The sequence below is a fragment of the Rhinolophus hipposideros genome (genome assembly GCF_964194185.1).
Source record: "Rhinolophus hipposideros genome assembly, chromosome: 7".
Classification (NCBI taxonomy): domain Eukaryota; kingdom Metazoa; phylum Chordata; class Mammalia; order Chiroptera; family Rhinolophidae; genus Rhinolophus; species Rhinolophus hipposideros.
Window position 1 is genome coordinate 48322629 of NC_138053.1, and position 13969 is coordinate 48336597.

At 38.9% G+C, this 13969-nt stretch overlaps 1 protein-coding gene across 1 annotated transcript in view; it reads left to right on the forward strand.

The window, feature by feature from the left end:
- The window catches only part of ACOT12 (acyl-CoA thioesterase 12), a gene marked incomplete at its 5' end in the record, with an annotated part of 37663 nt that extends 27020 nt beyond the window's left edge, over positions 1-10643 (forward strand). The window contains 5 exons of the mRNA XM_081053627.1: positions 390-473; positions 5473-5606; positions 7393-7521; positions 8857-8983; positions 9235-10643. Coding sequence (XP_080909753.1) covers positions 390-473; positions 5473-5606; positions 7393-7521; positions 8857-8983; positions 9235-9384 — 624 coding nt within the window. The 3' untranslated portion in view covers positions 9385-10643. The remainder of the gene's footprint in view (positions 1-389; positions 474-5472; positions 5607-7392; positions 7522-8856; positions 8984-9234) is intronic.
- Positions 10644-13969: the final 3326 nt, after the last annotated feature.

The following is a 13969-nucleotide window of genomic DNA, read 5'->3' on the forward strand; positions in this document are numbered from 1 at the left end:
ATTGAGGTCTGGTGTCTTACCATGACTTGTGCTGAATGCCATGCCCACCAGCTTGCATTGTTATAAGACAACAACAAAGTATTAGTTGTTCATGTTTTTGACCATGAAAGGGAAATCCAAGCTTACTTTTATAAATCGCACTGAAGGATAATCTTGTCTTTGCTCACAACGGCAATTAAAACGATACTAATTTGCTGAGTTTACAGACCTAATGTTACTTTGTCTAAATTCTGAATTAAGAGTTTGAGACAGAAATTATGTTACCTGTATCATAATTCTAAACTCAACATTATTACTTTGGCTCTAACAGTGCACATTGTCTAAGTAGAAAATATTTGATCACGTGTCTGTGCGTTGAACTCACAGCTTTTAAAATATTTGCATTTTAGGCATCCCTGAGTGAGGACAACGTGGAAGCTTTCAAAAAGCTGGTGGCCAAAAGTGGTTGGGAGGTGACCAGTGCTGTGGAAAAGGTAGGAGGCATCCAGATATATGCACAACTCCTTGTCCGTCACATGAGAATTGTCGTGTGGTGGAGGTTCAGCTTGTACTGCTGCTTTTAAGAAGGTTAAAAAAAAATCTTTTGGGAAAGCTATTTCTGAAAGTCCAGCATCTGTCCAGCCCTGTCTCTGCTACTCCATGCTGGCTGATTTGCGGTCCTTCAAATACACCCTGCACGTTCCTACCTCTGAACTTAGTTCTCATATTCCACCTCTCCCCTCCTCTCCATCTGCCCAAATCCTACTTGGTCTTCAAAACCCAGGACAAATGCTTCTCCATAAAGCTACTCCGGTCACCCCTGACTGAAGGAACTGTTCCCTCTAGGAACTCCTTTTAGCAATTACTTCTTTGCAATTAATTTGTAATTAATTATGCACTATCTTGGAACATTTCTTCCACAGTTGCGTTGAATTGATGAAAGTCTTACAGAATAATTTAACTTTGTATACATGGTTTTTTCCCCCCTAACTAGATTATAAACTTCTTCAGAAAGAAGCCTTGTCTTGACGTTGTATCGCTTTTAGCACCTTTTACAATGTTTCGCGTCATCAAATTTAAATAAACGTATCATTTGGATTTGAATTTTATCTGATGTCAGAGGTAAATTGGGAGCCCCTTTGAAGTTGATGGCCGCCCTGACTAGACTGTCAGCTCTCTGAGGACTACTGTTTAGCTCACTGCCGTAGTCCCAGGAGGCAGCAGTGACTGGCACTCAGGAGACGCTCAATAATGCTGGCTTTTTTTGTGCTCGTGTCTCGGTGTGTCCTGTTTTACATCATCATGAAGCAGTAACCTCTAAAATAGGGTAGCCATTTGTTCTGGCTTTCCTGGCACGGTCCTGGTTGTCCCATCATAATTATTAACAGCGCCTCCATGTTCCATTTTGGGTACTAAATTATATGGTTACTGACCCTGAAATCAAAGCAAACTCAGATACCATTTCTTTGATTTTTTTTCACCGCTGATTTGGACCTCTTCTGTGTGATTTGTTCTGGGCTGTTGGATTTCATTATGTCTTTGGCCTCACTTCTGAATCCTTTCAGGGTCTTCCCTTACTCCCTTTGGATCCAGTCAGGTTTCTGACGATGCTTGGTTCAGTGACACAGAAATACAGGTTATTTCTTTCTCTTTATCCCTCCTAAAAGATGCTATAAGACTTTGTTTTCTTTTACTAATTTGAAATATGCTTCTTGCATCATTACTGGCATCTGAGCATTCATGAGCAGCTTTGGAAAGGACAAACTTAAGTCTGGAATAAAGGAAGAGAGCATATTTAGTGAAGTTGTATAAAATATTAAAATTTCAGTTCTTTGGGGGTTTGGGGCCAGAAACAAACCTAAACAAATAAATGGCGTATTTTCTAGTATCTAAGGAGAGCCATCAATAATTAATTTTCAATTTTTGTAGAGATACTAACAGATATTGTGTAGTTAAAGGAACATTTTTATGTTATCTCTGTTTAATTTGAACATTTTTATGTTATCTCTGTTTAATTTGAAGCCCTCCATTTCTTAGATTATATTTACGATAAAAATCTGATTGTTTTTCATTCTGACTTAGCTCCTCTTCTCTCCTACTTTTTAAAGCTTTCATATTCTTTCAATTTTAAAATACAGCTCTCTTATTTTTTGTCACCTTTTAGTTGAATTATTCTTATAATACAATTGAATATTAAGAATAATATTTATTTCAGGGTTTACAATCTATATTCATTTTCAATATAAATTAGATGACAACAGTCTAACATTTCTGGTATTTGTAATTAAGTTGGGCAGTACTCACTGTTTTAACCTTTATTTCATTTTCAGTATATAATAATGGAATTAATAATAGTCATAATACCAGGAGCAAAAGGTGTACGCTCAATTATATGGACAAGTTACTTGTCCGTATAATTCATCTTAAAGGAGATTATAGTCTGTTTTGAAAACATCACACATAGACATGAAACATAATAATTTTATGTTATATGAAGAATAATTTTAAGGTAGTTTATAAACAAGTGAGAGAGTGTAGTGTTTTAAATTGTAAAGGTCAGCTCTCAGGCAATTCAAAGTAAGGGAAGACAGTTACTTAGAGAGAACTTTGGAGAGGGGCGATTCTTTTCTCTCTGAAGACAATGTGAGAAGTAGATTGCTGGAGGGGTGGAAGGAACTTTTAGGCAGTGAGTAGCTTGAGCTAAATCCCCCTGGTGCAAATGAGCATGGGTAGGAGACTGACCTGACAGGAGTAGCTTTTTTATTTAGGAGTATCTGAGGGTGTACTGGAAAAATTATGGTGAAAATCTAAATGGCAAGGACTACTTGAAAACCTTTACACAGGACAAAACCCAGTACAGAGGGAGCTGTTCTCCTTTAAGCTGGGGAGGGGCTGGTCCCAGAGCTCTACCTGACCAAGTCTCCTCCCTTTAGCCCCTGGGGTAATCCCCCTGGCACCTCCAGGGAAAGTTAGCCACCCACTTCCAGGCCTCTGTAAAAAACAGCTTGTGCTCCTCACAATTACTCTCAATGACATATTTGTCAACAGATGTATATAATTCTAAAATTTTGAGTTGATATTTATATAAGACATCCAAACCTGTTAAACAGAATCTTATTAGTATGAAAACATATATATCATTAATAAAATGTTAGCAAGCTCCAGCAGATTTTAAGCCTAAGTACTTTAAGCTTCATTTCCTAGAATGAAGTTCTCCAGGTACCAAATGGTAAACTGTTTGAGTTAGTTACAAATGGAATTTAACCTGTATTCTTCCCAGCATGAAAGGAAATTCATTTTCTTGGAGAGCTGGTCTTGGAGAATTTTTTCATTAAGCAAAAGGTGGCTTTTCTAAAATACTAGGGTTTAAAGAGAGCAAACACCAATGACTGCCTTTCCTTGCCTGCTTTGTGTGTATCAGCGTCATTGATTCTGACAGCAGAGCAATGAGAAGGACTTTCTGAAACCTTCACCCTCTGGGGGAAGGATCAGAATATCATTCTCTCGTCCAGTACTGGACTGGGCACTCTATAAGTCAAGAGAGATCCATAAGGACAGAATTTAATGGTGGCTACTCAGCCTGCTGTTTGCTTTGGCTCCAGAATAGGAAGCAGCAGCTTCCCAGAAAAGCGCTGTGATAGTTTCCTAGAACTGCCATAACAGTATCTCAAACGGAGGTGTTTAATCAACAGAAATGTATTGTCTCCTCGTTATGGAAGCTGGCATTCTGAGTTGAAGGTGTGGGCTCGGTTGAGTCCCTCTGGAGTGAGGGGAATCTGATCCCGGCCTCCCCCTAACTTCTGGTGGTCTGCTGGCAACCTGTGGCGTTCCTTGGCGTGTATGTGTGTCACCTGATCTCTGCCTTCATCTTCATGTGGCGTTCTCCTAGTGTGCGTGTCTTTGTCCAAATGTCCCCTTTTCATGATACTCGTCATATTGAATTATGGTCCCATCCTACTGCAGTATAACTTCATTTTAACTAATTACATCTGCCATGACCCTGTTTTTCAAATAAGATCACATTTCGAGGTATTAGGGGTAAGGACTTTAACATATGAATTGGTGGGGGGGGCACAATTCCACCCTTCACAAGTGCTCAGTTCAGTTTATGTCCCACTGCACCCTGGCTCCACCAGGGTATACTGTGGCTGCCCCAAGGCCAGAATCTGACTGAAGTTGTGAAACGCGCCCTGGCCGCCTGCCCTCACCTCCTCTGAGATTGCAGAGCCCCAGCAACCTGGTTCACAGCCACATGCCCACCAAGCTGTGATAAGGTGACTTCCCTCTGCATTTACATCAATGAACCTCTTTCTAATCCTTCTAGACAGGGGGCAATGGTGGGTGAGTCTTGGCCACCAACTAGAGCCCCCACTCATGGTCTTGTTTCTGTTTGTTAAGTGCCCAGAGCCCACATCGTGTCCTCCTTTGCAGGCTCTGTTTAAAGACAGGCGTGGCACTGAGGTCAGCTGGAGAGGTAAAATGGCATAGCAGATAGTCACTTCTTTCCTTTCTAAGCTGCTTCAGTCAGTTTCTCATTTCTTCATTCTCTTCTTGAAGATATTTATATTTAAACAAAGGTTTTTCTCCCTCACAGACTGATTTTTCCATCTGTTTGATTCCTGCAGTGAAGTCTTAACCCTATGTTTGTCTGTCTTCTTGCAGCTTGTTGCCATGGGAATGATTACAACATGGCAAATTTCAACACTAACTTTAAAGCACCCAAAAGAGATGGAGAAAATGGGCAGGCTAGAAACATGCTTTCAGCTGAACATATATCTCTGATTATTGGCAAAAGCACAGTAAAAGGAGAGTTCAGAGGAACAAGGATACATCAGTGTTGAAGTATATATGTCCACGGCTCACTAAGACAGGCCTCCTTTTCCTCAGCACTAGAAAGAAACCCGGGAATCAGCCCTAGTAAGGTGTGCCCTTGTGACTCACAAATGAAAGAATGCTTTGTGCTGAAAAAACATGGTGTTTCAGCGGCCCCACTGAGGCTGACTTGGTTCTAGAGGTGCTTGGCTTACTTCCTGGGGTCCCCTTGGCCTACGCAAAGGCACACCTGACAACCCGGCTAGTGGCCGAGGCTGTGGCCTTGGCTCCAAGGTCTCACGGGGGAGATGAGGCACTGACTTGCCCCGCAATCTGATGGTAGTTTCTGTTGTTCCTGAGTCAAGGCAAGGAAAACATCACAAAAAGATAAACAGAGAAAGGCGTACATTCTTTATTTTCCATGAGAAAAGCTAATATGCAATAATTAAATAACCCACCCCCAATTCGCATATTGTTTGGAGGACACAGGAGTACAGCTTCTTGGTCAGAGCTCTAGACAGCCAAGTATTTGAAGTGAAATTGCCATCATTTGGCTTCATTCTTATCTGGGTCCAAAATGCCTTAGTACCATCAACCTATGACTACATATATGTGTGTGGTTTTTAAAGTAAAAACATCCATTTGTCTTTTGTAATGTATTTTTTTCTTGTTATCTTTTAGATAAAAATATATACTCTGGAAGAGCATGATATTTTATCTGTTTGGGTTGAAAAACGTGTGGAAAAACCAGCACACTTGGCTTATCATCTCTTGTCTGACTTTACCAAGCGACCTTTGTGGGACCCCCATTACGTGTAAGAATAAATTTTAAATATTTTCTTAATCAATCCTGACATCATGGAAAAGATGACCTCCATATTGCAGTCCATCTCCATTGTCCAACATGTGACATATTGTTTTATTAAAGTATGTTTTTTAACGCTTGCTGTGCACAGAAAACTGTATCAAATGCTATTGAGAGACACAACCCCAAATTATTATAATCATTTATCATCTATATTGAGTTGACATGCTTTACCCATATCTATTGTAATCCTACCAATAACTCTTCAAGTTTGATATCATTTCCATTTAACAAGCAATAAAGTGACAGAATCCAAATTGGAACCCAGGCTCTGCATTCCGCACACTTATACTTGAATACACAACCTCATTGCTTTCGAGGAAGTGATTATCCAGTTGTTCTTCTCACGGCCCACTCTTGATATTTAATTGGTGGTTTCTCTCTTTCTCTCTCCCTCCCCCCCACCCCCACCTTGTTCTCTGAAGCTGCACTCCCTGGTGAGAAGCTGAGACAAGCTGTGTGAGTACTGAGGTGAAAGGCATTCCTTCCTGCTCTGCCTGTCTGATCAGGGCCCACTGCTGTCAGCCTCCATCTCTTATTCCTGTTACTTCCTGTCTCCTACATCCCTGATTCAATCTTGTCCACTCTCCCTCCTTCCCTGGAATCTGGAGCTGTGCACTTTGTCAACTGCACTGACAGACTGGTTACACTCAGGCCACGCCCCCTTCTCCAAGGGCTCCCAGGCTACAGCCCTCAGGGCCTCAGGAAAGCCTTGCTGGAAGGGAAGGATTGGTGAGATGGGTTTCCTGATATATCAGGCATTACTGTTCACTTCCTAATCTTGATGAGGTAGAGGTTCATCTTTAAAATGGCTAACCCTCACTATGATTAATGCCATGTAATAGACAATTTAATGCCACTAAAGGGAAGCAGCATGGGGTCATGTGTCACATTTGCATAGATGCCAGAATGATACATCATGATTAATGCTATCATAATAAAACACTCCGAGAGAAGAAGAAACACTTCACAATTTTCTTGCATCAATATTTGTAGGTACTCTCTGTAAGTACAAAGCTTTTAGCAAGAAACAATGCATAAACTTTGGCGTTAATACTTTACAAATGTTTCTCCCACTATTTTCTATGTCACCTGAAATTCAAGTCAAATTTAACTTGAATGCAGGCAGGAATGAATGAATTCATTCTGATTCGAGTTATTTTTCTTACGCACCTACCAGTATGATTCAGGTCCTTTGCCAGGTGTTTTCACTTAATCCTCACAACACCCCCGTAGGTATTACTATCTACCTTTTACAGATGAGAAAACAAAGTGACTTGCCTAACATAACATTGCTACGTCAGTAGCAATCTGGGATTCAAAGGCAAGTTGTTTGACTCCAAGCTTAGTGCTCTTTCCTATATACCATATTCCTTTACCTCGGAGTCCTTCTTGGACTGTCCGTATAATTCACTAGTCTTTAAAATATTGCTTGATCCTAGAGAAAAATAATCTTGCAGAAAATAGCCAATGCCCTTCTCTAAGTACTGAGAGCAGTGACCTTAGAATCAGATGGTCACTATTATCTCCATCACATGCAGAATTATTCTTTCTGACCAAACAGTTTTCTAATGACAGCCTTTGAGAAATGCTGCTGGCTTTGGAAGGATAATTATGTGAGCAGAGGGTGAATGTGCACATCAATAATGAAATTGTGCAAACAAACAAAAGAAATGAATGCCTTATTCTATCACGTAAAAAAGTACAACCTTTCTTTCACTCTTCTGTTTACATAGGTCTTGTGAAGTCATAGACTGCGTGAGTGAAGATGATCAAATATATTATATCACTTGTCCCAGAGTGAATGGGACCAAACCCAAAGATTTGGTGGTACTTGTATCACGGAGGAGGCCTCCCAAAGACAGGTGAGTATATGAAATTCAAGGGTGATAGCAATGTTTTACTGTGTAGAGTAGAAAGAAAAAGTTGATATGAACATAAGGAAGTCAATGTAAGCATTTCTGCTCCTGAATGATGTTCATCTGAATGTTTTCTAGATATAACTTTAGTTCTCCTTAAAACACAAAATGAAACAATCATCTATGACAAGCCAGCCATGTGCAAAGCACCATGAAAGATTTCTAAAGCAGTTCTCTTTCCTTTTGCTCTATGCTGACACAAAACTGATATTTAGCAAACCTTTGAAACATTCCAATCAGTAAAAATGCCATGAAAGCCAAATAGAATACCAGGAATTGGCTTAGAATTTACGAAGTGCTAGCAATCCAAAATGGCAGCTGCCAGCTAGGGCTGTCAATCAGTGTCTGTCCATGGCTTTTCCATGGGCATTGGACTTCTTGGAGCACAGTGTTTAGGTTCTAAGGAGAAGGGTCCCAAGAGCCACTGTTCAAAGAGACACGAAGTGGAAGCTGCCAGGACAGTAAAGGTCTACCCCTGGAACTAGCCATCATTTCTAATGTCAAAGCTGGGCTATAGAAATAATCCCACACATGTGTAAATATTAATGCACGTGGATATTCAGTGTAGTATCAATTATGGCAAAAGATATTAGAAATAAACTAAAGCTCCATCTTATAAATTATGGAGTATTGTGCCAGCATTACCAAGGATGAAGTAACTAGAGAGGCATTGATACAGACACACCTCCAAAGATTTACTGTTAGGTGAAAATCAAATTATAGACCAATATTTGTAAGACGATTATATTTCTATAAAAATCTATAATGTTCATTTACTTATATAAATGTTACATATTTATAAAAAGGTCTAGAGGGAGACACAACCAAAGGGTAAGTGTGATCATCTCTAGGCTGGGAGTGCACTGTGACCAGGGTAGACTGAAGTAATACTTCTATATTCTGGTTTGTGGGGTTGCCTATTATTTGAGGGCTCTTTGAAACAACAGTTATTATTTTTTCATTAAAAAGGGAAAAGAGACTGAAATTACAACCCATTAGGAAACAATAAAACCTGTTTGGAGGTTGATGCCAGCTTTGTGGAGTTCTGCAAAGAATGTATCATTCTCGGGCAGAAAACACCTGGGGCTTTTATTACTATTTCCTATGCTTGAATGTAGCCATAGAGAATGTTTTCTAATGCAGACCACTCATCTAGAAGATGTGGGTCTCTCCATAATTTCACTTCTACCTTAATAAATTATATTAACTACAGAAATTTATTTTCTAACAACTAGTCTTCATTTTTCATGAGAACTTAGAAAATGTCCTTTTATCTTTCAGTGACACTTACATGGTGGCAGTGAAGTCGGTTATTCTGCCATCAGTCCCACCTTCTCCCCAGTACATCAGGAGTGAAATCATATGTGCCGGATTTCTCATCCATGCTACTGACAGCAGTTCGTGCACTGTGAGTTTGATGGGACATCTGCAAATTAATTTGCTCCTACAGATAGGAGAAATCTCTTCCTAACAATTTCCTAATAAGTGTAATTCTGCAGTGTGTGTCCACATCAGAATAAGGTCATCCTTTCAGATTCATTCCAGGTCCCCAGAAGAGTAGGGTTCTAGCCTCCCCTATACCAACAAGATTCATTTCTCTGCTTGAGAAAGCTCCAAGTCAATAAGAAATTAAAATAATGTATTTTCTTTTTGAAACAGGTATCTTATTTTAACCAGATTTCTGCTAGCATCTTGCCTTACTTTGCTGGAAATCTTGGTGGCTGGTCCAAATCCATTGAAGAGACAGCAGCCTCCTGTATACAATTCATAGAGAATGCTACTGATGATGGGTTGATAAGCGTATTTTAAATGGTAAACTTTCAATGATCTGTAATTTGATTATCCACTTTTAATTCCAAACACTCTTAGCGCTGACACTTGGCAAGCTTTTGGGCCACAAAAGAATTTACTATTGGCCTAAGCAAAATACAGTTAGGAAGAGGTTAAAAAACAAAGTACATCTCAGGTCAAACACCATTGATTTGGATTAGCATTAAAGGAGCTTTAAAACAGTTTTAGGTCATCTGTGGCTCTGCTCCCTTCCAGGAGCACAGGCAAAGTAAAACTGCCCATATGCAATATTGTGTGTTCTATAAAATGGTACAAATTTGGTTAAAATGATCACGAACATTTTTAGGCTCCAGAGGTGAAGCATGCTCTGTTTGAAATTTTATGAAATTTTATAAATCAAAAGTGATGTTGGCTAATTGATTGATAGTGTGGGATTGTTCCTTGTATAGCAGGTATCTGTACGTCAGAAGCATCTGACAAGATGTATTACATGTTTTAGAGCTTTAAATTGGGAAGACATTAAAACATAATAGAATCCAATCAATTTTCGTAATAGGAACTACTTTACTAGTGTCATTTAACATATATTCAAGGTGGATGACCAATTTAGTATCTATTGCTACACACACGAAAAGTACCTGCAAAATGTGATATTGCAGAGAAAGAGAATATTAACTGAGCTCTTTTTTCATAACCATTACATCAGCACTTTACTCCCTAGACTTTGCCATTCATTATTCTACTCTGTGATTTGTCTTAACTCATAAGGCAAACCAGCATATGTCGTTAGCCTCCTCTGCAGGATAACTTTTTAAAGTTGAAGGATTTCTCCATTAGAGCACTTAAGAGTAGATACATCCTGTTGTCAGTCAACTCTCTTCCTCTGCTCAGCAAATCTTATAGCTCTCTGTTAAAAATACAATCAGTTCCTAAGCCCTTCTAATTAACTCCACCACTACAACCCTAATACACAACACCGTCTTCTCTCATCTGGATCATAACCTTTCCATGTTATTGCTTCTCCCTTCACTCTGCTCTCAACCCAGCAGTCAGATGAGAGATTTCTTTTCAAAATCCAGGAACAATCCTGCATATCACAGAGTAAAAGCTAACACCTGATAATGGTTTATAAGGCTCCATGTGGTATATTAGATTATTTTTCTGAAACACTCACTCCGTCACCACCATCCCCAACCCCATGAATGGAGTGCACTATTCTACTTCTTGCCTCTGAGCTTGACCATGTAATTCATCAATAAACTGTTAGCAGACATGATGCAACCAAAGGCTTTAAGTGTTTTGCAAAAGGACTTGCCCTCTTACATCTCTGCCACTGTCATGAGAAAAAACATGTCAGGGCTAGCCTGCTGGTCCCAGGAAAAGGGGAAAGGAGGAGAGACATGTGGAACACAGCTGCTTCATCTGAGCCTAGTTTAGATTAGCCGACCCCACACCAAACCTCATGTAGATGTGAGCAAGCCCAGCTGAGATTAGCAGAGCTGTCCAGGTAAGCTCAGCCTAGCTCTGACTACAGGCATGAGCTAAGTAAATGCTTATTATTGTATTCTTCTGAGATTTTGTGGTTGGTATGCAGCAGAAACTAACTGGTAGAACCTGTAAACTATGACCCATTAACTATCTGATCTTCCACTAGTTTATCCCTCTCTTTTCCAGTCCTATTGGCTCCTTTGCCTTTTTCAACTACCCAGGCATGCTCCTTTCTCAGTGTAATTGCGTTTATCTATTACCTCAAGTCAGGATACCCAAGATTTACCCCCTATATACCTCCCTGGATGCCTATAAAATGAAGTATTATGGATGAACCTTGAAAACGTTAAGTAAAGGAAGCTAGTTACAAAAGACTACATCTTTCTGCCCCTCAAAGATGGCAAGCCTGTTCCCTTTCTAGGAGCTTTGACTAACCATTCCCTCACCCTAAAGGCTCTTCCCCATTATCTTCTCAGCTGGTTCCTTCTTGTCATTCAGATTTCAGCAGAAAAATCTCCCCGAGGCCTTCCCTTGATTATCCAATCTAAAGTAGAATACATAGTCACTTGCATCATCTCTGTTCATTGCCTTTACTTAACATTTGTTCATTTAGTTCATTCATTCACTCCACAAAAGTGAATGCTTCTTAGATCCAGAGTACTTCTTGGATATAGTAATGAGCGAGAGTCAAAATTACTGCCCTCATGTAACCTATCGTCAAATAGTGTTAGGTAGGGATATAAACTATGAAGAAAATTTAGAGTAAGACAATGACTAGATACTGGGATGAGGAAGGATCTATTTCCTGTAAGGTTAGTTAGACAAACACTATTGAGCAGACTACTGTGTTTCCCAGAAAATAAGACCGGGTCTTATAGTGTATTTCTCCGAAAATAAGACCGGGTCTTATATTAATTTTTGCTCCAAAAGACGCATTAGGGTGTATTTTCAGAGAATGTCTTATTTTTTCATGTACAACAATCTATTCAAATAGTCATGTCATCTTCTTCTGGAACATCGTCATAACGTACTAAATCTTAACTGGGGCTTATTTTCAGGGTAGATTTTATTTTTGGGGAAACACAGTATAAAGCAAGGCCTAAAGGAAATAAAGGAGGTTTGACCATGGAGTTGGGAGCGGGAATGTCAAGAAAAGAGCAACTTAAGATTCAAGCCTAGGGCCTTGAAATGTAATTGTAGCAGGGGGAAAAAAAAAAAAATGAAGACAAGAGAAAATTAGTCTTTTGGTTTTTTTTCCAGGGGGAAGTGGAGAGATTGTTTAAAGCCATGTTGAGTTTCAAGTGTAACATCCAAGTAGGAATGTCTAGCAGGCAGGTGAGAAGATGGGACTGAAACTAGGGATATTAGGGCTAGATATAGATTTAGGAGTCAGCCATAAAAAAAGTGAGATATGCTTGTGAGAAGAGATGACATTTTCAAAGGACTGAAGGAAGAAAAGAGTGCTAACAACTACCGTTATTTTCCCCGAAAATGAGACCTAGCCGGACAATCAGCGCTAATGCATCTTTTGGAGCAAAAATTAACATAAGACCCTGTATTATATATTATTTATATATTACATTTATTATATTATGAGACCCAGTCTTATTTTACTATAAGACTTATTTTACTATAAGACTGGGTCTCATATTAATTTTTGCTCCAAAAGATGCATTTTAGCTGATTGTCTGGCTAGGTCTTATTTTCAGGGAAACACGGTAAGTCTTAGGTGATTCAACAAAATATTTTTTAAATGTAATAAAATGTCCTTTTCTGGTAATATTTTTCGGATTCATATTCTTATATTTCTGATATGTATTTTGTTGTCCATTCTTCAGCTCCATAAGAATGCATGTGGCTTTGCTTGCTTTATTTACTGCCACAATCCCATGTGCCTAAGAACAGTAGCAGGAACATAGTAGGTGCTTGGGAAATAGATAATGAATAAATTAATTAAAGGTTTGCTTTTCTCTAAAGGCATTTTTAGCTGAGAAAAGAAACAATATCAGTAATTCCTTTTAAGAAACAGAATCTCTGTTTCTGTCAGAATTTCTGTCAAATTCTGTCAGAAATTCTGTCTCCAGTTAATTCCTTTGAAAGAATGTCCATACATTCTTAATGTTGTATTTGGTACTTGAAATTTATTTCTAATGATTTCACTAATTTATAGATCATTAAAATGTAAACAAAGTAACCCAAGGAAAACAAAATGAACACTTAACATATCTGCTTTGGAGACTATATAAAAAATATTAGACTTAACTTGCAGCTGACAGGTTTTCAACTCTCCAGAGCCTTTTGTTTCTGATAGGACAAGTGAAATAAATCTGGGGGTGTTTGAACTAAATGACTAAGGCAGCATTGCTGTCCTTTTCCAGCTGCATGACTTGTACAATTCCTGTTCAAGCGCACCCATTCCTGAAGCTTTGGGAGGCTGAGCCATATTGTCATGTTTTCCTCTCTTACTGAAAATAACAGAACAGCTTCTATTAAGACTGGAACTGTTGAGTTGTGCAGACATTAAAACAGAGAAAAATGTTCCTTTTCTTATTTGGTAAATATTTTGCTTTTGAAGCATCAGTAACTAATCACAGCTGTTTCCTTTAGTTACAAATGTATCCAATCAGGTAACGTTCCAAAAACACAATCCACCAGTCACTCCATTATACAGTATAATGGAAGCCTTAAGCCTTGTGAAATGTATGTATTAAGTATGCATGTATTCATCAAATCAAAGAAGCTAACGGGTCTCTGATTAGTGTTCTAACTCTATTATGGTGATACTTGCCTCTCACTTTGATTCATCTAAAACCTGTGAACAAACGCTGTTATGTTTGATATACAGTCTGTTATGTACCATCTTTCTGGTTAAATACCTCAAACTGAATGTTGGCTAGAATGTCTTTCTTGAAAATCAAAGGCAAAGAAAGAACTGCTGCTACATAGAGGTACTCTTCAATTTTAACCTCAACAATACGTAGTTCTTTATGTCAAACTAAAACAAAAACTAACCAAATTAACCTCATTTAGGATTCATAAAAGATCATGCTTCCAAAGGGATTGTTACATGGGCATTAATGGACAATGGCTAGTTCAATCCAGAATTAGGTATTCA